The 26379-nt window shown below is 40.1% G+C and overlaps 5 protein-coding genes and 2 pseudogenes across 5 annotated transcripts; 1 reads left to right on the top strand and 6 right to left on the bottom strand.

The window, feature by feature from the left end:
* Nucleotides 1–815: 815 nt before the first annotated feature.
* Nucleotides 816–3404, bottom strand: LOC132858876 (uncharacterized). Its single transcript, XM_060889420.1, has 5 exons — nt 3196–3404; nt 2567–2903; nt 1771–2395; nt 939–1127; nt 816–865 (listed from the first exon to the last, which is right to left on the bottom strand). The coding sequence occupies exons 1-4, from the start codon at nt 3348–3350 to the stop codon at nt 1006–1008; spliced, it is 1239 nt and encodes a 412-aa protein (XP_060745403.1). The 5' UTR covers nt 3351–3404; the 3' UTR covers nt 816–865; nt 939–1005.
* Nucleotides 3405–11159: 7755 nt separating this feature from the next.
* Nucleotides 11160–12721, top strand: LOC132858894 (tubulin alpha-1 chain-like; annotated as a pseudogene).
* Nucleotides 12722–18680: 5959 nt separating this feature from the next.
* LOC132858941 (histone H2B-like) lies at nt 18681–19122 on the bottom strand. The gene has a single exon (XM_060889493.1). The coding sequence runs from the start codon at nt 19105–19107 to the stop codon at nt 18733–18735; it is 375 nt and encodes a 124-aa protein (XP_060745476.1). The 5' UTR covers nt 19108–19122; the 3' UTR covers nt 18681–18732.
* A 464-nt stretch (nt 19123–19586) lies between these two features.
* On the bottom strand, nt 19587–19948 carry LOC132858949 (histone H4-like; annotated as a pseudogene).
* Nucleotides 19949–20519: 571 nt separating this feature from the next.
* LOC132858922 (histone H3) lies at nt 20520–21354 on the bottom strand. Its single transcript, XM_060889478.1, has one exon. It carries the CDS (start codon nt 21144–21146, stop codon nt 20736–20738), a length of 411 nt encoding a protein of 136 aa, XP_060745461.1. The 5' UTR covers nt 21147–21354; the 3' UTR covers nt 20520–20735.
* Nucleotides 21355–21597: 243 nt separating this feature from the next.
* LOC132858935 (histone H2A-like) lies at nt 21598–22038 on the bottom strand. Its single transcript, XM_060889488.1, has one exon. The coding sequence runs from the start codon at nt 22036–22038 to the stop codon at nt 21652–21654; it is 387 nt and encodes a 128-aa protein (XP_060745471.1). The 3' UTR covers nt 21598–21651.
* A 594-nt stretch (nt 22039–22632) lies between these two features.
* On the bottom strand, nt 22633–23247 carry LOC132858911 (histone H1-like). Its single transcript, XM_060889464.1, has one exon. The coding sequence runs from the start codon at nt 23245–23247 to the stop codon at nt 22633–22635; it is 615 nt and encodes a 204-aa protein (XP_060745447.1).
* Nucleotides 23248–26379: the final 3132 nt, after the last annotated feature.

Genomic DNA, 26379 nt, shown 5'->3' with positions numbered 1-26379 from the left:
TCCTTCAACAGCTTCGTCCCTGCCGTGCTAGGTGTGGGCACATATTGCATGAGGGGGTAGTCTGGCGGAGGGAGCACTGCCGGCTGGTGTGGTGCTGGAGGTAGCTCTGCGGAAGAGACGGAGGTGGTCTTTGTGATGGCGAATGACCATTTTGTGGCATGGAGGTTAAGGAGCCTCTCTTGATGACGAATGAAGTCCCGCACCGTCTTGATGTTGATTTTTGGAAGCGGAATGCCTGCTTTAGACAGGACTGGATCATCCACCAAAATCCGGTGTTGAATTCTCTCGTAGGACTTCAAGATCACGCTCTTCTCTGGGCTGGTGCGAGATGATTGAGGAGTTTGCAACCACAGCAGTTTGACCAGTGTGTACATCAGCCTGTTGTGCTGAGAACCGATGTCATGTTGAGCCGGCGCGTAACGCTTAGACATCTTGACCCTCTGGATGATGGCGGCGGAAACAAGATCATCCCTTTTCGTTCTACAGTAGAGGGTGTTACCCCAGTGGGTCCTGTACAGCTGATTAAACTTCTGTGGCTGCTTATCATGTTCCTCCACTGCATTCCAGGCCTCAAGGATTTTGCACCTCTGCTCAGTGGTAAGAGAGAGCTTATTTTCAGCAAGGCAGATCTCCACCAGCAAGGAGCAGAATGTTTCTAGCTTTTGAAAGCCAGGAAGAGGGTTAGGACTGCAGGCATCCTCCTGTAAAAAATACAATTCAGAATACAGGAGGTTCAAATGTGTATGTTGTCTTGTTGTTGTTTAATGAATTTTATAACAATTGGCGTATTGTTTCATTCTAACAGAAACTAGAAAAATGCCGCTTATCAGGTAAACCTGAAAGGGCCGAGCTGCACAGTGGGGACCTGAAGGTCACGATAAAGTGTATTAGAAAGAAGAATTTCCTTTGTTAAAAGTATACAGACTACATTTGTGTACCTGGAATCATATTAGGCAGAGATTTGTGGAATCCTTCCAGGCTGTTGCTTCCACGCAGACATTTGTATTACGGCACGTCCACGTCGTTGATGGTCGTGCTACATGCTACTCTGTACATGCTCATGTCTGGTGGATCCTGGATGCATTCCAGGTGTCGCTGCTGACTTGCCCACACCTCATCAATGGCCTCTGTAGATTAGATTAGATTCAACTTTATTGTCATTACACGTGTACAAGTACAAGGCAACGAAATACAGTTTAGGTCTAACCAGAGTGCAATAGCAGCAAATGCAGTGTGTATACAATGTTTACATGCGTTAAATAAATTAAATAAGATGGTAATATAGGAGTAATTTACAGACGTGTATGAACTATGAACATAATATACAGATGGCTATATACTATAGTTATTATTATATTGTATACTACTTATACTATAATATCCTTATTATATGTGCTGTAACTAAATATATGGCTATTACTATAAACAGTAATTTAGAGATGTGTATGAACATAATATACAGGTGAATATATATATATATATATATATGAACAGATTTACAGAAGGGTATGTGCTATAAACAAAATATGGCTATTACTATAAACAGAAATATACAGAAGGATATGTATGAACATAATATATTGCTGTTACTATAAACAGAAATCAGGTGGATATATACAATGCAAAAAAGAGCAAGTGTGCAAATGAGCATAGTTTTTGTGTAACACAAATACACACAGTTAATTGGTTAATACATTGTATAATGTTCACTTAACATTCCACACAGTCAAAACTGAACTTTATTTTTTTTGTACAAGGTCTTTGACTCACCAGGTGTTTTGAAGAGGCTCACTCCACTTTCGTCCAGCCCAGCGGGACCTTTCAGCTCTTCGATGGCCAGGCTGACGAGCCGGAACGTTTCCTGGGCCCCGAGGGTGACCCTCCACACATGGTGTTTGAGCTGTTCCCTGGAAACGTAGTGCCGGATGACATCCTCGTCTGACGCAGATTTCATGGCCGCCGGATCCTTGGCTCTCATGGCCTTGACGAGCAGCTCCAGGTCTGTGCGGTTGTACGCCAGCACTGCCCCGGCTAATGCGGACTTGAAGGCAGCATATTTGCTGTGACTCTCCGTGCGGATGGCTGCGTCAAACCGGTGGATCCAGTGAAAGATGTCCAGACGCACGACCATCCCACTGTCCACCCAAGGCCGGAACAAAGTCTCCACTGACGTCGGGCCCTGCGCACGACAACAACCGCGGTCCACATATAAGATCTTGGGGACAGGTTGATTGGCCAGCCAGAACCTTTCCATAAGTCCACGGCACATGGGGTCCAGCTTCTCCGTGGACTCCTCGCAGGTCAGCACAAACGAAAGAATTTGGGAGTGCTCGTTGCTAATGCTGGTGAACCATTCAGCTGAGCCTTGACCCTCCCCAGACAGCTTCTTCCCCACCTAAAACATACGGTAAGTTTGCGTTTGGTAACCTGTTATATACCGCAGTGTGTTTAATCTTTTTAAAATGGTGTAAAATGATTACATTTAAAACAACAACAACAAAAATACACAGTAGTGGTATATGTTTGGCATCGCATACAGTACGACCTAATCCTTCTATTTACATACTTTCTTGGTGGAATCCATTTTTAGCACAGTGCCAAAAATGGACAAGATCTGGCTCCGGTAATCCTGAACGTTGTTGGCCTCTGCCAGCAGGAAGGCATGGCGCAGGAGACGAGCTGAGGGCAGCTCTCTTGGAGGCGGTGGAGCCTGGAACGTGCACCCCAACGCGGAGACGATCCCTCCGGGTTCCACTAGACTCACGAGGAGCGTGGTGTACAGGTCCTTGCGTTGGAGGTACTCCTCAAAGTGATTCTCCTGTATTTGCCGCCACACTTTAACCATGGTGTTCCCTTCGGTCCGGTCACGCAAAAGTCGCACAACGTTCTTGTCCACGCCGCGTCTGTAAATAGTGTCACGGTCGATATATGGAGTTTGATTTATTATACTGCTTCAAATTATTGTATTCAATATTAATATTACATATATTTAAATACATACACATTTAAATATATCTAATATTAATCTTGAATTTTGTATTCTATTAATCTTTATATTATTCTTTATATTAACCTTTTGTTCTATGTTTATGTTCTGTAAACCCGCTTTGAGACAATGTCAAATGTAAAAAGTGCTATACATAAAAACTTGAATTGAATTTTATTAAATACACACATTATATTCAGCCTTCGCACCTGCTAGTGAGGATGGCAGGGAACATGGCTCGATGGGCCTCACTGAGCTGTGATAGAATAGCAGGATCCCATGCAAGCCACCGGCCCACCGTGCCACCTTCTCCACTCCTGGCTGCCTTTGTACATGGTCCACAGCACAGGACTTCAGTCAGCATTGTGTACCAACTGGACACATCACAGATGTGACGTACCTACAATACATATATATAAAAAAAATCTAATCACAGGCTGCAGCATCTGAGTCTGTGCTGTTGTTGTCTCTGTTTACATATACAGTAATAAATATTCAATTTTAACACAATAACTAATGTGTTGCTCTTTGGGTGTCACATGATCCCGGGTTGTGGCTGGTGATACAGACTGCCGGGGCTGGACAGCGGACTTGGACTTCTTGGACCTGACGGTGGGCTCTGACTGCTTGGGTCTGATGGCAGGATCAGGCTGACTGGGCTTGTCTGTGGGCCGAGAATCCTGAGAAGGCAACCTAACAGACTGACTGCTAGGGCTGGCACTCATCTGTGGCTTTTGGGACTTGAGCAAATCTAACAATTTGCAGAACAAGGACTGTTGTACGATAAATCAAATAATGTTTCTAAAAAGGGCTTGATTTCTGTTAACACTTTCTCACTTACCTTCCACAGACTGGCTTGCAGCTACAAGTGCAGCATCATCACCTGACCATGATGAGGTGTCACATATGGAAGTTCTTGCCTTCTGTTGGGGAAAGAATAAATGTATTGTAGCTGAACAATTTTGATTTCCCAGTTTTTAATAAATACATTTAAAACACATTTGATTGACATGGTAAAATATCTCTGAGTAGTTGAGCATTTTTTCATTGTTCTGTGCCACCCTTCTCTTTCTTTTGTTAACTCTTACTTGCTCCTTTTCATTAATATACTTCTTGAACCTCTTCATCTGCATACTTATGATGCAGGTCAGAGGTGTGTGTAACCATCTCCTCACAGACGTGTACGCTTTCTGAATGATCTCCCTCTTCTCATCAGTAAATAGCTCTGGCCTGTTCTTTAGAGTGGAGTACTGATAGTAGAGCTCCCACATCTCCTTAAAGGTGTGACTCTCAAAACCTCTCTGGCCGTAGATACATCTATCTACTGTATGTTGGCCTCAAGGAGACTGGAAACTTGTGGGAAGCTCTCTGCATATTCAGTGAGGTAGTCTTTCACCCACTGGTTCACGATCACTGCATTTTTATGTTTATTTGTCACCTCAGCTCTGTGCTTGTCAATTATGCTGCAATCACATACAGAACATCAATTCAGTACAATCAACATTAACTGCAACTGTAATCATGAGTATTGCAAACTTTGCAAATATTTACACTCATAATAGCTGTAGTTTTGCACAAACAGGTACACATTTTTTTAAGCATGCAATGAAAATGCATAGACTATAAAAGGTATTAAAAATGTAATATACTTACTATTTCATGTATCCCACATCATTTGAAACAAGCCAGTGAAAAGGTGCATTTTCATACTGGCCAAATGGCACAACCAACTTTCCCAGACACTGCTGATGCGTCGGTGCGGGGATCCCATCTTTCACAAGGAGCTTCTCTGCATGGGCCAGGGCGGTCGTGTGGTTCAGCAACTCCAGTGGAGATGTAGGGAAGACCATCCTTTTTTCCCTATACTGGCGAGCCTCTTTGGTCGCCACCAGTATTGCCTGCTGGTGACTTTCAGGGGCATCTGGGTTTGCAACACGGACTGAAGTCGCCATCCTCAGTTGTACCCTACTGAAATACACTTGTAATACATTAGGAACAACAATTAACTCTAATGCTTTTTATAGGCCTCTTTATGAACACTGTTTACTGAAAAAATGCTATGTAATTCTGTGTAAACTCATTATGTACAGCATAGAGTGTCTAAAGAAACCTATCTTAGGAGGCATTTGAATTTTAAAGTAGTAAATATAACAAGCAAACAATCAAGTTGTGTGCAAGGTCACAATAGTAATAATAATAAATGATAATGATAACATAATAGTAATAACAACAATACTATAATAATGATATTAATATTAAAATAATATATTATAATAACCATAACAACAATAATAAGAACATAATAGTAATAACAGCAATACTATAATAATGATATTACTATTAAAATTCTTCTTTCGGCTTATCACTTCAGGGGTCGCCACAGCGAATCATCTCTCTCCACCTATCCCTATCTTCTGCATCCTCAACACTTGCACCCACTAGCTTCAAATCCTCATTAATTACATCCATATGATATTAATATTAAAATATATTATAATAATAACAACGATAGCAATAATAAGAACAACAACATCATACTACTACTAATAATAATAATAATAAAACAAAACCGAACGGCTTTTGCAAGCGAACATAACGAGATAACAGGAAATCTTACGTTGTGCAGAAACTCGTAAACCAATAAATGGCAAGCGGTAAAATATAAAAGTTTGCAAGAAGTAAAATATAGCACCGATTCGTTATGTCCTCAGCTCTGTTGCTCGCTAAGCGCAGATTTGCATACGTGCAGTGTGATTGGTGGTCACATTTATTTGAATAACATGATTAGCAGAGTGACCATATACTTTGGACCAATGACAGAGCGAAATTGTATATGCTCAACTTACGGCTATGATTATTGCACAGCTCTCGACCAATGACTGCGCCGAACGAGCATAGACATTGCCAAACCATAGATACGAGCCCTAGGAAGTGACGCTGATGTAGTGTAGAAGACGAGCATATAGATTAAATAATTGATAAGCTAAATAATACACAAATAATAAAAGCATTGTGGATAGATGTTGACCGCCATCGTGTGGCCACATTTAGGAAGTGCAGGTTACTCACACCTTTGAAATATAATTTGTAGTAATCAAATCAATTTTTTTTTTTTTTTTGTCACATACACACATACAGGGTACGACATGCAGTGAAATGCTTTTTGCAACTGTCCGGTATTTAAGCATAAAAAAGGGAATGCAATTTAGGATAAAAAATAAACCAAAACCAAAAGTAGATAGATAAATAAAAAAGTATAAACTATATAAAAAACTATATAAAATATGAAAATATAAGTGGAAAAATAATGTATATACATATGCATAAATGTGTATGTTTTTTTAAAGATTGTCCTTAAAGTGTCCAGGTGCAGAATGGTCTGTAAATAGTGTATATAGTGTATAAAGTAGCACTGTGCTGTGCAAGTCAGAGTTAATATTATTATTAAATATTTATTATTAAATAATAATAATAATAATAATAATAACAACAATAATTATTGTTGTTATTATTATTATTATTATTATTATTATTATTATTATTATTTGTATTAGTAATTTATTAGTTCATTTTTTTTTATTTATTTACTATTACTGTTAATACTAATAGTACTAATACTACTGCAATTAGACCAATCTTACACAAAATCAAACATGATGAAAGAATACAAGGTGTAAAAACAACGGCAGGAAGAAAGGTTAAGGTTACAGTTTATGCTGATGATATAACAATTTCAATTAATATTCACTTTGAATTAAAGGTGATAATGAAACCTTTCAAGAAATATAAAGAAATATCTGGAGCTAAACTGAATCAAAACAAAACAGAAGCGTTATGGATGAGCAATAGTGTTGTTCCACCCCTAGACACCCAGAGCAAAGAAGAGGTGAAAGTATTAGGCTTAACAATTACAAACGTGCTGAACACAACTGGGGAGAGAATTAATATTTAATAAAAACTGAAAATGAAAACTGGAAATAGCTAATTATAAATCAAGAATTCAGTTAATTTAAACATTTGTATTAGCTAAATTATTGTCTTTCTCTCTGAGAATAAAATGATAATAAAATTAAATAAAGTGTGTAGGTTTTATATGGAGACACATTAGAGAAGTTGCAACACAAACATTTCTATACAAACCAAAAAACTAGGTCTGGGTGCTACTGAGCTGGGTAATAAATTATAAAAAAGTTTTTTTTTTTTTAAATTGTACACAATTAGCAGAAGCATGGCATAAAGTAAAAAAAAATAAATAAATATAAATGTGAATAAAAAAACACTAACACTGTAATATATTGTAATAATATACAGTAAGCTAACAAATATGTGATGGAAATTTACTGGCTAATTGTTTGTATTGTCAATTCTAAAATTTGGAAAACCAGATGTAAAATGATTAGTAACCAGTGCCATATTCCTGCTGCGGTAGTGTACAAACAAATTGTTTGAGCTAAAAACACAAAAGAACATGAACCAACAATCAAAAAACAATTTACATTGGACTTTATTAAAAATGTTTTGCTGAAAGATGCTTGTAAATATGTGTAAATGTGTCTAAAATGTTAAAACAGATATGACCAAATTTTTGTTCTTTTGTAACTGATGCAAGTTTAATATTTTTGTATTCAAATGTATGATTGTAAAACCCATGAGGTACTTGTGAATGAGAATTTTATAAAAGTTATTTGAAATCGTTCAATAAAATTTGAAAAAAAAAACAAACAAAAAAAAAAAGTGCAAAACCGACAGCAAAGCTGGTGATTGTAATTACAAATTAAAATACAGAAAGTGGTTATCCTTTGTTTTGTTTTGTTTGTTTGTGTATCGCTCACTCACACGCAGAAAGGAGATTTGCACGTTGTATGAAAAAGTGGGTGGCTCTTAAAAGAGCCTTTGTGTTGATAAAGACGGCGGTAAGGCGCTTTACTTGGAGCTGGTGTACTTGGTGACGGACTTTGTGCCCTCAGACACGGGGTTTGTTCCCCTTCCGCCGTTTTACACTCAACTTGGTGCTTTATGACAAAAGAAAAGGGGAAAAAAATCCTGTTTCTTCCACCAAACTTTACACGTGTTTCACACACACACACACACACACACACACACACACACACACACACACACACACAATATATGAAATACAAAAGAGATGTATATAAATCTTGTAAAAACTTATAATATTGTACTAAAGAGCATCTATTATATAAATATATAGGATATTGCTTTATATGGTTTTTGAGGTCATTTGCGCCCACACACGGGCAGTAAATAAGGAAAATCTCTTTGTGGATATGCAGATCTTTTCCGAGATGAAATCGAAAAGCTTCCCGTAACGTACTGCATGAAAATGGACAAAGAAGCTCAACCTGTCGTCCGTCCAGCACGCAGACTTCCTGCTGCAATGCAACACAAGGTAAAAGCAGAGTTGAAAAGAATGGTTGCCATGGGCGTAATCACTCCTGTATCTGAGCCAACCGATTGGGTGTCATCTATGGTGGCGACTCACAAGAAAAACGTGTGTGTGTGTGTGAGAGAGAGAGAGAGAGAGAGAGAGAGAGAGAGAGAGAGAGAGAGAGAAATTACAAAGTTTATTTGTGTTTATTTTATTTTTCCCAGTGAATTCCCTAACATAATTATTATAAATCAATTAACTTATAATATTGTACTAAAGAGCATCTATTATATAAATATATAGGATATTGACTGTTTTTAGTATTCGCTTTTCGGGATTTGCACTTTGCAGACGGTCCCTTGGAATCTGTTTCATGCACTGAAAGTCATGCATGTCTTTTTTAAAGCAGAATACATCCAGTGTTGTAAATTTTAACCGGTTGGTGAAAAAGTATTCTAAAAATATATTCTAAAAACAAAATCTAAATAATTTGTCATAAGAAATTATGGTATTATTATGGCCCACATACTGAAAAATACAATTTGCAATTCCTTTCGAAAATATACTGGAAATTTTTTTTTTGGTCAATCAGAGGTGATTAATTATTGCAATTAAAATATTAAAGGATTTTCCCATTATCCTACAGCTCTAACTTCCAGGTTGTATTGCTGCTAGCATTATTTAAATTCATCTTTATTGCAGGTGCAGTCAGGCAGAATCCCCTTACTGCAAAAGCCTCAAATAAAGACATTGAAATCAACATAATTAAATGGTTGCACCTCGCTGGAGACCGAGAGGGGGTAGGAGGGAGCGAATGAAGAAACACAAGGCCCAACAAAACACTGCCGACCCTCATTGGGCACATTAAAACCACATCAAAATGTCCCTGCACATCAAAACTCAATTTCTCAATTCAAGTTCTCTGTACAAGTTACTCCGATTTTTTTGTATTTTTTTTTTCTGTGATTTTTATTACTCTGAGTTGAATACATTCCTAAATGTATTCTTATGTTTACTCTTAAAGCTGTAATTATTTAAACACTTGTTTTGAAGTAAATTGTTTTGAGTACATTTGTTGTTGAGTGTTTCATTCACCTTTAAGTTAATAAGGCTTTTACATACTGTCAGCTGCATGTGGAGCACTTATGGGCCGTTAGATTTTAACAGAAAACCATAATAAAATTGCATATAAGACTCACATATGGGCCACATTAAATTGTATTATTTGTCTCATGTTTGGTGGAGTTATGGCACTCCTTTGATTCAGTTCTTTCAAAGAATAGGTGTGCCATATTTGGGCCATATAAATTACATTTGGCTCATGCTTGGTGGACTTATGGCACTGCTTTGGTTCAGTTTTGGCAAAGGATAGATGTGCCATATTTGGGCCATATAAATTACATTTGGCTCATTCTTGGTGGACTTATGGCACTGCTTTGGTTCAGTTTTGGCAAAGGAGATGTGGGCCATATCTGGGCCGACAAACACAAACTAATCTGGGCCACAGCTCAGCTGTTTATCTTGCCCAAATCTGGGCCAAAGGAAATTTGCTGGCTGGGAAGCTTTAATAGAGAGCGTTTAAAAAACCTTCCACCAATATACCCAGATTGAAAATGTTTTCAGAGGAAGAGAATTAAATTAAAAATTACAAATTCAAAAATTAAAACGCACCAATGGAGTGTGACTTAGTGTTTCTCCACCAATGAGAGTCAAATCAGGAAGAGGAAATGCCCCGTCTCCATGACGACGGAGGCGAGAAGCATAAATAACTCCACCCCCAAATTTAAGACCATTCCTTGTTCTCGCTACAGACTCATTACGTTTGAACTTTGAGAATTCAAGGTCAAGTTCAACTTTTTAAAGAAGCTTGTATTTAGATACACATTAAAGCCACCGTCTTCAAAATGGTAAGTATTATCTGTCTTATTATTTGTCTACCATTAAAATTGTTAGCTACCGATCAGTTTATTCATACTTTATGAATGACATTTGTAGAATCGTTAAAGTTTATTAAACCTTAATATATGCAATATAATGTTTTTTTATAATGTCTTTGTACTGAATTTACTAAACATTTTACACTGTTTGATATTTAATCTAAGGTTTCACACTTAATTACTTCCTTGTATGAAATAATAATGGACATTTAGAATCAGAATCAGAAGGAGATTTATTGCCAAGGATGATTGCGCAAACAATGAATTTGTTTTAGTGTAAAACCCTTCCACTACACAGAGACAACACACAGAAAATAAATAAATAAAATAAAATAAAAAAAAACACTCATTTAAATACAAATATACAAGCAATTTTAAAAGTAAATAAATTGTCTGCTAAGGAGCAGATGGCTTTGTGCATGCTGAGCAACACCACGGCCATTGCCAAGGCCTGGGCTTGTCTCGATCACAAGTTTGATCTGATGTACGCCAAGCGTGCCTTTTTTTTTTTTTTTTTTTATTATTCTGTTCAGAAGAAATTTAGTGTGCTCTGTTTTAGCAGTTACTCACTTAGTAAGGTTGCTAACAATTATTAGTTGTGCACTGCCTTTAGTTTTCTTTTTGGAGAGAGGCCAGTTATGCTATATACACATGAACATGCACACACAAACACACACACACACACACACTGTATAAATGTAGAAATTATATGTTCAATGTGGAGATAGAAAGTTATCTGATTTTCATATCTGCGCAGCCAGGAAGTTAAATATTGTGTTCAACAGCACAATAAATATGGCATACAGCAAGAATAAAATGTCTCGCATCTGTCCTTTTTGTTTCAACAGCGTGAATGTATCTCTATCCACGTGGGTCAGGCTGGTGTCCAGATTGGCAATGCCTGCTGGGAACTCTATTGTCTTGAACACGGCATCCAGCCGGACGGACAGATGCCCAGCGACAAAACCATCGGAGGTGGAGATGATTCCTTCAACACTTTCTTTAGTGAGACTGGAGCTGGAAAACACGTCCCGAGGGCTGTGTTTGTGGATCTGGAGCCTACTGTTATAGGTAAGATTAAGATCTTATGGCACATGACTTTCAGTTACTAGTGCTCTGGATGTTCATATAATTGATTTATATTTGATTTCTTTTTTCCTTTAGATGAGGTGCGTACTGGAATATACCGTCAGCTGTTTCATCCTGAGCAGCTCATCACAGGAAAGGAGGACGCTGCTAACAACTACGCTCGTGGTCACTACACCATTGGCAAGGAGCTGATTGACCTGGTACTGGACAGGTGCCGGAAACTGGTGAGCATCTTTTGGGCAATCACTTTGTAAAATTATCAATATTCTTTTGAAAAATCATTCTGACCAGCTTTTTAATTATCTCTCCAGGCTGATCAGTGTACAGGGCTCCAGGGTTTCCTGGTTTTCCACAGCTTTGGTGGTGGAACCGGTTCTGGTTTCACCTCCTTGCTGTTGGAACGCCTTTCTGTTGACTACGGTAAGAAGTCCAAGCTGGAGTTCTCCATCTACCCAGCTCCCCAGGTGTCTACAGCTGTGGTGGAGCCCTACAACTCCATCCTGACCACACACACCACCCTAGAGCACTCTGACTGTGCCTTTATGGTAGACAATGAAGCCATCTATGACATTTGCCGTAGGAACCTAGATATTGAGCGTCCTACTTACACCAATCTCAATAGGCTTATTAGCCAGATTGTGTCCTCAATCACTGCATCTCTCCGTTTTGATGGTGCCCTCAATGTCGATCTTACTGAATTCCAGACCAACTTGGTGCCCTACCCCCGTATTCATTTCCCACTGGCCACCTATGCTCCAGTAATCTCTGCAGAGAAGGCTTATCACGAGCAGCTCTCTGTGGCCGAAATCACAAACGCCTGCTTTGAGCCCGCCAATCAGATGGTAAAATGTGACCCACGTCACGGCAAGTACATGGCATGCTGCCTGCTGTACCGTGGTGATGTGGTGCCCAAAGATGTGAATGCTGCAATCGGCAACATAAAGACAAAGCGCAGCATCCAGTTTGTGGACTGGTGTCCCACTGGGTTCAAGGTGGGCATCAACTACCAACCCCCCACTGTGGTTCCAGGTGGAGACCTAGCCAAGGTGCAGAGGGCCGTCTGCATGCTGAGTAACACCACGGCCATTGCCGAGGCCTGGGCCCGTCTCGATCACAAGTTTGATCTGATGTACGCCAAGCGTGCCTTCGTGCACTGGTATGTGGGTGAGGGTATGGAGGAGGGCGAGTTCTCTGAGGCCAGAGAGGACACAGCTGCCCTGGAGAAGGATTATGAAGAAGTTGGTGTTGACTCCATTGAAGGTGAGGGAGAAGAAGAGGGAGAAGAGTATTAAAATTTTAGATGAAAGTCATTGTCTACTGTGAGATGTAATGAATCTTAAATAAAAAAATAAAAAAATAATTAATTAATTAATTAAAAAATCACTGTATGCAAAAACATAAAAATAAAACTTCTTTCCAGTTCACACACTTGTTTGTCTTTAATTGCATTGTCCAAGAAAAAATTCCAATAGAAAAAGAAAAAAAAAAACTCAATTTCCAATACAAATCAGTTTTAGTAGCCAACACACATTGTGGAAGCTTTGAGAAAATAGCACACTGGTAGGCATGTGCAAGAGTTATAAGGCTCACAATTTATTTGTCAGGAATGGCTTGGACTGTTCCCTGCCAGGACACTAGGAGGGCCATCTGGCAGGTCTTGTTGTGTGCTGTGTGATTTTGTTTATGCTTTTGTGTATCATGTGTGTTGCACCGCCCTATCCTTAATCCATTAACACACCTGTTCCTTGTGTTTCAATGATAGGCACAAGACAACAGGTTTATATATGGATGACATTCTGAGTTCTTGTTTTTGGTTTGTTGTTTTCTGTTTCAATGGTCCTAGTGTTTGTAGTCTTTCTTATTGTCATTAATTAAAAGCCTTTTAATATTATAACACAGCATCTTTCACAACATTTTTGGTGTACCAATATTTAAAGATATTGCACATTTACAAATAGCGATAGATTTTGTTAATATGACTTCATCCAGGAGAACAGAAATCAGGCCATTGTGTGTGATTTTTATTTACCTAAAAAGGAAAACCCTGTTTCCTTTCAAAATCATGTACTATTCTGGAAGCATATATGCTATCAGTATAAACACTTTTGCCTTGTGCTATTTTACATGCTTCTGTTAGTGCAATTAACTCTGCTGCTGCAGAGGTGTCCTGCTGTGATTCAGCTTTCATTATTTAATATTCTGTGATTAATGCATGTCTTACGTAACTATGGCCTGTTTTCTGGTTTCCGAATGGATGATCCATCTACAAATAGTGCAAGGTCTGGATTCTGTGATGGCATCTCCTTTAAATTGGACCTGTCAATTTAATTTTAGATTAGATAAAATTAGATTAAATTTTACTGTCATTATACATGTACAAGTCAACAAAATGCAGTTTTGCATCAACCAGAAGTGCAATAAGCAGCAAGTGCAAGATGTACAGCATTTACAGTATGATTACAGTATGAACAGGATAATATACATAGAAATATGCAATGGATATATAGGTTGGGTGCTTTAGACATGAAATATACTCATTTTTATATATTATATTGACAAATATAATATTTGCAATTGTTACAAAATTGTGGTGTTGTCCATCCAACTTCTGTGAAAGAAGGGGCTGCAGGGTTTAGTACAGTACAGCATTCCACTTTGACACTTGGCATTTTAGAGTAAGACATTATCTCTCAACCACTGTGCTGGTTGCTGACATATGTGCTGTTTTCTGTTAAAGGAGTAGATGTTACTGCATCTGGAACTATTCACTGTATTCTACAATGTCACTAGAAGCATTGATTTCTTTTTCATCTGTTCCTACAGATCTTAAATACATAGGCAGTCCCACTGCTACTGGATCCAGTTTATTTGAAAAATAGCCTACTGGTCTTAATTTTCCTTCATGATCTTGCCATAATACTGATGTCATACAGACCCTTTTTCCATCTACTACAGTATGTGCGTGAATGATTTGTTGGATCTGGTACATGTAATCCGGGTGTGGATTGTAAGGCTAGCTTCAACTCTTTTTCTGCTTCAGCTGTCCTACTAAGTGCACTGTGCACCTGTAGAACTGAATATTTAGTAGATTCAGATTATCTAGCAATGACAGTCAAGTTAAATATTCACACACACACACACAGAGGTCATCCTGCTTCAAAGATAGTCAGATATTAGTCAATTACAGTATAGTAAATTACTTAATCACAAAAGAGAGACTAATAATTCAGCATGTAGCTTGAATATGATGTGTTCATATAAAATTAATTAATTTATATTTCATAATTCAGATTTAGTAATTAAGATATTTTATATGTCCACATACAACCCAAACAGGATAAACAAATCCATAGTGTAATAAAATAATAAATTTGTAGAGAAAACATGGAGAATAAACATCAGGGTTTCCGCGGGGTCCTAAAAAGTCATAAATTTAACAATAATAATTTAAAATTCCTTTCAAAAGTCTTTATTATTGACTTTCATTGAAAGCAACAAGTTTTATTATTTAAAGAGTAATTCTATTATTATAGTATTCAACACCCACAGGACCTCCGCTTTCAGTGTGGAGGTTGATCCGAAACCACTGTGTGTGGCACTGGATGTGACAGAAACGGAATCCCGTGCTGTACTTGGACCGGGTAACGTTAGTGACGGAGCCGAACAAAACTGATGGATCGCCTGCACCCGCTGCAGGACTTTTACAGCAACGATATGCTTTTCCGACTTTGCATGCAACTTCAAGGCTTTTATGCCTAAACTAGACAGCTCCAACGTCTTCTTACACAGAGTGCAATAGGCTTGATACCGATTGTTAGCGACGGGCTTGAGCCATCTACTAAACGCACCGTCTTCGAGCCACAGATCGTTAAAGGTACATTTTCCATTGTGTTAGCCAGGATGATTTTAATTAAACTAAGCAGTGACTCAGTATGATACAGTATGTTAGGAGTTCGCGCGGGTTTCTGTGAAAGTCCTTCCGACAAGTCTGTATGCTGCCGCATGGACCTTGTAGTTCTGGAACGCTCTGATACAGTACCAGTGTGATACCACCCAGATTCCTCACACAGAACTACAACAGGCGAAACAAATGAATGCCATTGCCGCCGCGAGCGCATTTTGATTGAAGAACAAATTAATGGACGAGCATATCAATTTAAGACGTGGCTAAATGTTTTTTATGACCTTGTATGGAAAATCCGTTTTTATGTCTTTTTATGGCCTTAATGACTGAAGTTATTTATCGTAATTCGTGTAGGTCATAAATTCAAATCATAATGGTCATAAAAAGGTCTTAAAAGTCTTAAATTTGACTGATTAAACCCTGCAGAAACCCTGAACATGGACATGGATATTAACAAGTGTTTGGGGAATATTATTAAAATTTAAAAGGTAAGAGAAATAATGCCAAATATCAGGGCTGAAAGTGAAACGGATATTTCATTATTTGTGTGATAACAAATAACAAATTTATTGGCACAATTAAAACTACAGATTAATGTTAATGGCTGTGTAACAGAATTATTTCTCTGAAGCGCTGCACTCTAAATCAATTTACATAAAATAATAATAAAAATGTCATTAGAGAGTACAAGGATTCAGTGGCAGGAAAAAAAATATTAAAATTTATATATATATATATATATATACCATTTATAATAAATATATACCATTTATATATTTAAAAATAATATAATATATAATATATATATTTTATATAAATATAAAATATATATATATAATATATAATATAATATATATGTGTGTGTGTATACAAACAAACAAAAACAAAGACACATGCAAATGATGGACACCCACAACTCGCACTGTCTCTGTCTGTCTTTCTCTCTGGTTACAGAAGTTGCCCCCCACCCAACGCAAAACCTCAGCAAAATAGTCTCGTTTGTTTGTTCTCTGTTTGTGCTGGGTTATGCTGCAAAAAAGTTCGTTTGTGCTACTTTGGTAATATTTCATAATATTAAACATTTTATTATGGCCGATGACATCATCAGCCCCCCACCTGCTCCAAATGCAACAACAACAACAAAAAAAAAAACGGTCTCGTTTGTTTGTGCTCCGTTTGTGCTCCGTTTGTGCCGGTGTTTTAATATTGAACATTATACCTGGGTTATAAATGCTGGTATTACAATACTAATAGTATTGTACAATACCGCGTTACCAAATGATAAGAAGAAGAGAAAATAGATTAAATAATTAATAAGCTATTTTTTAGAATACTAAGAATACTAGCATTGTGGATGGATGTTGACCGCCATCGTGTGGCCACGTTTAAGAAGTGCAGGTCATTCACACCTTAGAAATAATTTGTAGTAAATATTATTATTATTATTATTATTTGTAGTAGTAATAATTTATTAGTTCATTTTTTTATTTACTACTACTGCTAATACTAATAGTACTAATACTACTGCAATTAGACCAATCTTACACAAAATCAAACATGATGAAAGAATACAAGGTGTAAAAACAATGGCAGGAAGAAAGGTTAAGGTTACAGTTTATGCTGATGATATAACAATTTAAATTAATATTCACTTTGAATTAAAGGTGTTAATGAGCTAAACTGAATCAAAACCAAACAGAAGCTGTATGGATGAGCAATAGTGTAACTCTAGTGTAAACCCTAGACACCTGTCGGAACTTAGAGCCCGTCTCCAAGTCGACACATCGCAGGGCGATTTGTACTTATATACTTTATAATACTTTTATACTTTATAGTTTTTAATTAAACTTAATTTACTGATAGCACTAACATTAATACAAATAAAACAATGAGAAACCTCCTCAGACCTGGATGAGAATGAGCAAACTTCTTTATTGTGGTCAATCAGCCAACAATTCTCTAAGAGAAATTGCCAAGTTGAAAGTAACAAAAGAAATGCCAAAACCCCCCCCCCAAAAAAAAAACATCTTCATGAAGAGCATCGGCATGCAAAAACAAAAACAAAAACTCTCAGGACGGTCCTGCAAAGTAACGGGTTTTTTTACACATACCAATTTGGCACTAAAAAATTCTCCTCTATATATATCCTGGCTCTTCTAGGCGCCTCCTCATTGGTTCCCATCCTCACAGGCCCGTTCCCATATCACCTTATCATTATGTCACCTTATTTACCGGAATTACCTCATATGTTTTGTAACGTCCTGTTCCCTACCATCCCCTTGTTTTCCATCACCTTTTGCCCATATGCCCATTTATGGATTTTCCTCCCCTTAGTTCCCCGGGGCCCAGGTCTGGGAGCTCAGGCCTGCGACCCTGGGTCTTCTTCGTTCTACATAACAATTCTGAGCTAAGGTCTGGGAACCAAGGTCATCTTCATTCTAAATAACAATTTTGTTATTGTTATTAAAAATGTGCTCAAAAGAGCTTTACTGGTCAATGTTGCATTTGCCTCTCAGTCTTTTATGACATATGTCCTGAGGATTAATCCTTCATTCAACTACAATGAGTAAGTTTCCCCTTTGCTATTTTCTTCTATACATGATTTTTAATGATTATAAGTCACTCTATGAGTCTGGTTTATGTCAAAAGTTATTATGTTAAAAGAAAGCTCTTATCTATTTGTCATCTTATATTGTCACTATTGCTAAACTATTGCTGCTATAATGTTGTCACTATTGCTAAGCTATTGCTGCTATAATGTTGCTTGTGTACAAAAAATGGAGTTCTTTGATGACTCCAGTAACCTGCTAAATGCTTGAATTTTGTTATGATCTCATGTTATGATCTCAGCCTGTCCTTGCCCAGGCTGGGCTTGCTTACACATATCTCAAGCCCCCGTTCCTCTATCTCCCCTCAGATCCTTCACCTCGAGGTCAGCCAACTCATCCTGGTCACACCATCAGGTCCTTACCTCACCATCCTCGTCCTTCTCCCTACCCAAGGCCAGTGCCCGCTGATGTCATGGCGAGCTATCGCCGCTTCCAGCTACTTCATATCACCCATGAGCTCATTACGTGTCTGGAACAGCTCCATTCTGCTGACCTTTCTGGCCCTGAGTCCCCTGTTTACACTCTTTCTTCTCCTGTCTGCTGAGTTACTATAATAAAAAGAGTCCCTCTTTTATTCACCCTCTGACTTCTGGTTAATATATAATATAAAAATATTCTCTTAAGGCTCCAGGATTTTTCACAACACACCCAAACCAAAGAAGAGGTGAAAGAAGAAGCACTGATAGAATACATAAAGTGGCTATCCTTTGGGGTGTGTGTGGCTCACTCACACGCAGAAAGGAGATTTGCACGTTGTATGAAAAAGTGGGTGGCTCTTAAAAGAGCCTTTGTGTTGATAAAGACGGCGGTAAGGCGCTTTACTTGGAGCTGGTGTACTTGGTGACGGCCTTTGTGCCCTCAGACACGGCGTGCTTGGCCAACTCTCCGGGAAGCAACAGACGCACGGCAGTCTGGATCTCCCTAGAGGTGATGGTGGAGCGCTTGTTGTAGTGAGCCAGACGAGAAGACTCACCGGCGATGCGCTCAAAAATGTCGTTGACGAACGAGTTCATGATGCCCATGGCCTTAGAAGAGATACCGGTATCAGGGTGCACCTGCTTCAGGACTTTGTACACGTAGATGGCGTAACTCTCCTTCCTGGTCTTTCTGCGCTTCTTGCCGCCTTTAGCTGCCGTCTTGGTCACGGCTTTCTTGGATCCCTTCTTGGGCGCGGTCTTAGCTGGTTCAGGCATACTGTTGCTGCTCGAGTGAACTGCGAGAGAATGAGTAACACCCACCTAGCGGCTGGTCTATTTACAGTCTGACATTGTAATTAGGCACAAGAGAACAAACGTTTGTTATTGGTCATAATCCCAAAGCTCCTGACGCGGAGCGCCTCCTCCCGCTACTCCTACACACTTAATCCTCCCCACTGTCCCCTCTGTGCTTTGTTCCCCTTCCGCCGTTTTACACTCAACTTTGTGCTTTATGACAAAAGAAAAGGGGAAAAAAAAATCCTGTTTCTTCCACCAAACTTTACACGCGTTTCACACACACACACACACACACACAAAATAGAAAATAAAATGATAGAGCTGTATATAAATCAATTAAAATATAATATCGATTATATAAATACATAGGATATTACTTTATACGGCTTTTGACGTCATTTGCGTCCCCACCCACAAACACACACTCGCAGTAAAGAAGGAAAATCTCTCCGTGGATATTTGGGTGGCTCTTAAAAGAGCCGTTGTATTGACGTGGTTCGGTGTTGAACGTTTATCCGCCGAAGCCGTACAGAGTGCGTCCCTGGCGTTTCAGGGCGTACACCACATCCATGGCGGTGACGGTCTTTCTTTTGGCGTGCTCGGTGTAGGTGACGGCGTCGCGTCGCGGAGCACACCGCGAGTCTCTTCGTAAATCAAACCGGAAATACGCTTAACACCGCCACGGCGAGCCAGACGGCGAATAGCCGGCTTGGTGATTCCCTGGATGTTATCGCGAAGGACCTTACGATGACGCTTTGCGCCCCCTTTGCCGAGTCCCTTACCGCCTTTACCTCTACCAGACATGATGCTGCTCTATCGAAGTGAAAAACATTACTTTTCAGGAAATTAAAAAACGCCGTACCTTATCTGATTAAATAATAATAATAATAATAATAAATCAGCCTTCCGTTTCTTTATTCAGTAAGGCAATAATCTTATTTTACCAGCTCCAGTTGGACTCTGCTTCATTAAATATTCAGATATACTAAGAGGAGATGATGACTACATGTGGTCTTGGAGGACAACATCCTCATCATCAATACAACATTGTCAGACTGTATATTTATAATCACAACGTCCAGTGTCACCCACATGAGGATGAGGTTCTCCCTAAAGTCTGGTTCCTCTCAAGGTTTCTCCATAAGGGTGTTTTTCCTCACCAGTCACTTCAGTCACCTCAGGCTTGCTCATTAAGAATAAATACAAACACATTTAAATAGAAGTCTAATATTAACTTTTTTTTGTTTTTGTTTTATATTAATCTCTATATAACTACGTTGTGTTCATGTTCTGTAAAGCTGTTTTGAGACAACATCTATTGCTAAAATCACTATACAAGTAAATGTGTATTTATTTATTTTCAATTACTCTTCTTATCCCTGAACACAATATTCCTAACACAAACACTCTGTAAATCATTTCTGTTAAGCAGATTCAAATTTACATACATGTGATTATATATTTTGATATTATACACACAAACACAAAGTGTGCTTTATACAACAAACTCTGAGTACACACAGACAGATATGAAAAAGGGCTCATTTATCCGAGAGAATGTGGTGGCTCTTAAAAGAGCCTTTGTGTACGTTAGACAGAATTGAGGTTTAAGCGCGCTCTCCGCGAATACGGCGGGCCAGCTGAATGTCCTTAGGCATGATGGTCACCCTCTTGGCGTGAATGGCGCACAGGTTGGTGTCCTCGAACAGACCGACCAGGTACGCCTCGCTAGCCTCCTGCAAGGCCATGACGGCCGAGCTCTGGAAACGCAAGTCGGTCTTGAAATCCTGAGCGATTTCTCTCACCAGGCGCTGGAAGGGCAGTTTGCGGATAAGCAGCTCAGTAGACTTCTGATAACGGCGGATCTCCCTCAGAGCCACGGTGCCGGGCCTGTAACGGTGAGGCTTCTTCACGCCGCCGGTAGCCGGGGCGCTCTTGCGAGCAGCCTTAGTGGCGAGTTGCTTCCTGGGCGCTTTGCCACCAGTGGACTTACGGGCGGTCTGCTTGGTTCTGGCCATAGCGTCGAGCTGTGAACTTCACGGAGAAAAACCACAATAAGCAGCGCTGGCGAACGCTGTCTTTTTAAGCCCTAAAGCCGCCCTGTTCTCATTGGGCGGATTGAAAGCAGTCGTCTGCCATTGGATAGAACACGTTACGTCACCTGATGACTATTGGACGGTTCTCTGTCACGGACACCGTTTGATACCCAAACCGCCCGCCCCTATTTTACTGGCGCTCTCAGTAGCACAGCGCTTTTGTTTTCTGTCAGCAATCATTTAGTCAGCAGGCTTCATTATTTATTATCATCATCATTAATTATTATTATTGTCGTCTGTCATCCGTCTTTAAACAAGACCAGTTATTATTAATGTTAGATCTTAACGCTTATTTGGGGAATTGTCTTTATAAAGTTCACACTCACAGCATTAATAAAAACTAGGATGAAATTGCACTTTTCCAGTAAAAGTGGGTGGCTCTTAAAAGAGCCTTTTTGGGGGGCGAGAAACGCAGCGCCGAGCGAGTTTACTTGGTCTTGACGGCCTTCTCGGTCTTCTTGGGCAGCAGCACGGCCTGAATGTTGGGCAGTACACCTCCCTGAGCGATGGTCACTCCTCCGAGCAGTTTGTTCAGCTCCTCGTCGTTACGCACAGCGAGCTGCAGGTGGCGGGGAATGATACGGGTCTTCTTGTTGTCACGGGCGGCGTTGCCAGCCAACTCGAGAATCTCAGCGGTCAGATACTCGAGCACGGCGGCCAAGTAAACCGGGGCGCCGGCACCGACGCGCTGGGCGTAATTACCTTTACGCAGAAGCCTGTGCACACGACCCACGGGGAACTGCAGTCCGGCCCTGGATGAACGAGTCTTGGCCTTAGCCCTAGTTTTACCGCCGGTTTTGCCTCTTCCGCTCATCTTGTAGCTCGGATACGTTCTAAGAACAACAACGAAATAACAGCGCTGTTCTTCTAGCACTCTGCGATATAACCTTCACGTCAACTCTCTTATTGGCTAAGATACTTGTGACGGAAGAACCAATCCGAGACACGCCGTAGAATTCCAGGGTCAGTCCATCATTCTATTGTACGCCACACGCCCCTCCCACTCCCGTGTGTGTGCGCGTGAGTGAGTGTGTGGGAGAGAGAGAATGAAATTAAAATAAAAAAAAAGACTAAATGCATATGATTGTAGAGAGAAAATATTTTGTAAACTGATTTATGATCAGTATCTTGATTATTCACTGGTTTTATATCTATAAAGCATATATTAGTATAGAAGAGAGTAAAGACAAATGCACATGGATTTAAAATGTAAACTGTCCAATTGTCCCTAGTTGTCCATACGTTTATGTGAAGGTGAATGTACAAGTCTGTAGCTGCCTAAACACTCGGTACAGAATCCACTAAAGTCATCATTTTGTTTATCAGAATAGGAAACAGCTGTTTAAGGGAAAATATGGGTGGCTCTTAAAAGAGCCGTTTGAGGAGTAAAAAACATGAGAAACACCGTTTACTTCTTCTTGGGAGCCTTTTTGGCCTTCGCCGCTTTGGGCTTTACAGCCTTTACCTTCTTGGGGGTCGCCGTCTTTTTGGCCCTCTTGGGGCTCTTGGCTGCTTTCTTGGGGCTCGCCGGCTTTTTGGCCTTCTTGGGGCTTTTGGTGGCTTTCTTGACGGCAGCGACGGGCTTCTTCGTCTTCTTGGGAGACTTTTTGGCTGCGGGTTTCTTGGCCGCTACTTTCTTGGGCTTCTTAGCCGCGGCGGGCTTTTTGGCGGCCGCCTTTGTCGCTTTGGGCGCGGCTTTCTTTGCGGGCTTCTTAAGTTCGGTCTGCTTCTTGTTCAGCTTGAAAGATCCAGACGCGCCGGTCCCTTTGGTCTGCACCAGAGTGCCTTTAGTAACGAGGCCCTTGACGGCGAGCTTGACGCGAGAGTTGTTCTTCTCCACGTCGTATCCGCCGGCAGCCAAAGCTTTCTTCAGGGCGGCAAGAGACACGCCGCTCCTCTCCTTGGACGAGGAAACCGCTTTGACGATGAGCTCGCCGACGCTAGGGCCTGTTTTCTTGGTCCTCGAAGCTGCTTTCTTCTTGGGCGCTTTGGCCGGCGCGGCGGCGGGAGCGACTTCAGCCATTTCTCGCTCTCTCTGGGAGCTAATAGTAGAATAAACGAGTGTACCGCTGTACGCTGTGTAACACAGGAACCTTCCCCCTCTCGACCGGGGGGCTGGGCTTAAAAGTAAGCATGAGAACGTTGTAGACTCAACCCGGCCGTGGCTGAACGACTGCGCTTCCGAGACACAGTGACAAGTGTGTTTTCTCACGGCGTTTCTCAGCGAAAATACGACGCTGCAGACAAGATCCCGAGCGTTCAGCAATAGGTTGGTTGAGCAGGGACTTTGGTGCTCGCTTCGTGCTCGCGTCGGGTCTCGGGAAAAAGGACAATGTCGTGCAGCGAGCACAAAAGTGTACGGCGCGTCTGGGGCTCGCTCCGGCTTGCAGCGCATTTAGGGCGATGTGGCGTGTAAAAAGTAGACAAAAAGAGGCACGGGGCTTGTAAGTCGTGTTTACCGAGTTGCGGGAGAACCTTGTGAATGACATTGATGTATTTGTATCGACTGAGTGTCGTGTGTAATAATTGTAACGGAGCTCCGTTTGTACTGCGTAAAGCACATGTATACTAGAGACAGACAGACAGTGCGAGTTGTGGGTGTCCATTTGCGTGTGTCTTTGTTTCTGTTTGCTTGTTTAGATTTGTTGCTGTTGTTGTGTTCCCTTGTTTGTGCTTGTACCTTTGTCATGATCTGGGGTCTCATTTATAAAGCGTGCGTACGCACAAAACGGGGCTGGAAACGTGCGTACGCTAGTTTTCGCGCAAAGGTTGTGATCTATAAAAAACAAACTTGACGGGAAAATGTGCGCACCTTTAAGCAAACTTTGAGACGTGCGTACGCACATTCTGGAGACAAAGGGAATTGGCGACACAGATGGTGAGGTCGTGAACTGAAGTTAGATTGGAAGAAACACATGTGAGAAGAACGATTATAAGCATTAATGACATTTAATTTTCACCCCATTTCATACGTTATATCCACATTATCATGAGGATTAAATCCAACAGTGTTATTTGTGCCGATTGTTTTAGGCTATATACATCTAGTAAAATCAAAACATAATTCAAAATGTATTAAAAATAAAATAATAATAATAATAATCAGCGCTACTCCGTCCAGGGTGTATCCTGCCTTGATGCCCAATGACGCCTGAGGATAGGCACAGGCTCCCCGTGACCCGAGTAGTTCGGATAAGCGGTAGAAAATGAATGAATGAATGAATGAATGAATGAATAATCAGCGCTGCCTTACAGTCACATTGTCCACAACAGGAGCGCAGGAGGAGATGGCGCGACTACATGTCATACAAAATAGCATGAAATACCCTTTTATTAGAGAACTGCAGAACACAGTGTAAAAACGAAATATTTTCCTTAATGTACATATATCATAAAATGTCAAAGTCTGCAAATACAGTCATGAAGCACAATCGCTACTCATCATCGGTCCTAACTATTACGGTGTTCATTACAAAACTGTCATGAAGTATGTGTTCAATATAACATTTTCGTCTTAAATTTTCGCCCACAAATTAATTCTGTGATTTTGTCAAGGTGTTAACGATCAGTCTAATTGCCAGAAACATATAAATCCTCCGGTGACCCGGGTATATAATGCTTCATGACGGCACTGCTGGCACTGTTGGAGGATTACGCCAATGGCAGAATAAGGAGAGAACGAGTTTTCAGGGACCATGATGATTTCCTGGCCCATTATGATGACTGGCTAATAAGCCAATTTAGATTCCCTAGAGCTGTGCTCTTAGATCTGTGTGTTGAATTGGGTCCAGTATTAGAGAGGGCAACACGCCGGAACCATGCCATCCCAGTCCAAATACAAGTCCTCACCACTCTGGGGTTCTTGGCAACCGGCTGTTTCCAGCGGGAATTGGCAGACAGGTAAATTATTTATATAAAAAAAACTAGAAGTAATCCTCAACTTTGTGTCTAAGACCTTTTTGTATATGAAATAATTCTATTGGAATCTATCATCTCACCCTATAAGTCTGGTATATCACAGCCGTCCCTGAGTGCCATAATATCTGTCCTTTTGAATGGTATACCTAATATGGGTAGTCGATACATCAGGTTCCCCTACACTGTGCAAGAACAGGCCGAGATTAAAATGCAATTTGCAGCAATGTCTGGTTTCCCAAATGTAATCGGCGAAATTGACTGCGCTCATGTTGCTATAAGGGCACCATCTGAAAATGAATTTGCTAATGTTAATAGAAAGCATGTACATTCTATTAATGTGCAAATCATATGTGACTCCAACATGACCCTCACAAACATTGTGGCACGCTGGCCTGGTTCAACACATGATTCCTTTATATTGACCCATAGCAGTGTAGGGAACAGACTAAATGCAGGCGCAGTACGTGATGGCTGGCTTCTTGGTGAGTTTAACAATATTAAAAAGTAGAAACTGTAACAATTTTGTTTTTAATATAATTATAACAATTCTGCTTTTAATATAATTATAACCTGCAGGCGACAGTGGCTACCCCCTGAGACGCTGACTCCTCACCCCATTTTTAAACCCGCAGAGCGCAGGGGAAACTCATTATAACGAGGTCCACTCTCGTGCCCGCGCAGTGATTTGCATTGACTATTTATGGTTAAAAATGGGCGTGTACAGGGCGGGATTTCACGTCCGCACATCTGTGGCTGATCTGTGATTTATAAAGGGAACATTGCTTATAGGAGTGCGTACGCACGGTTTTATAAATCGGAAATTTTTTTGGCGTACGCCATTTTTGGCTTTTGGGCGTACGTAAACTTTTAGTAGGGATCCTACGCACAGTTTTATAAATGAGACCCCTGGTCTTCCACACTCTGGCCTGGCGCAATCTCTCTCTCTCTCTCTCTCTCTCTACACCAACCATAATATAATATGGTGTAGAAATTAAACACTATTTGTTTTTTTTCCCCCATTTAATTAATTATTACATCTGATTGAGTGATCAATTACATGAAAGTAGTTAAAAAATAATTTACAACATTAAAGGAATAAAAAAGAATAAACTTTACAGTTTTCACAAATTCCTTATTAATCTTCAAAATGAATTGAATTTTTTTTTTCAAGAATTCATTTCAAATTTTCACCTTCAAAAAAATCACTAGATCTCAGCTCAGAATGAGCTCTTATATG

This window comes from Tachysurus vachellii, chromosome 16 (assembly GCF_030014155.1).
Source record: "Tachysurus vachellii isolate PV-2020 chromosome 16, HZAU_Pvac_v1, whole genome shotgun sequence".
NCBI lineage: Eukaryota > Metazoa > Chordata > Actinopteri > Siluriformes > Bagridae > Tachysurus > Tachysurus vachellii.
Note: the sequence above shows the minus strand (reverse complement) of the source record. Positions and strands in the feature narration are given on the sequence as shown.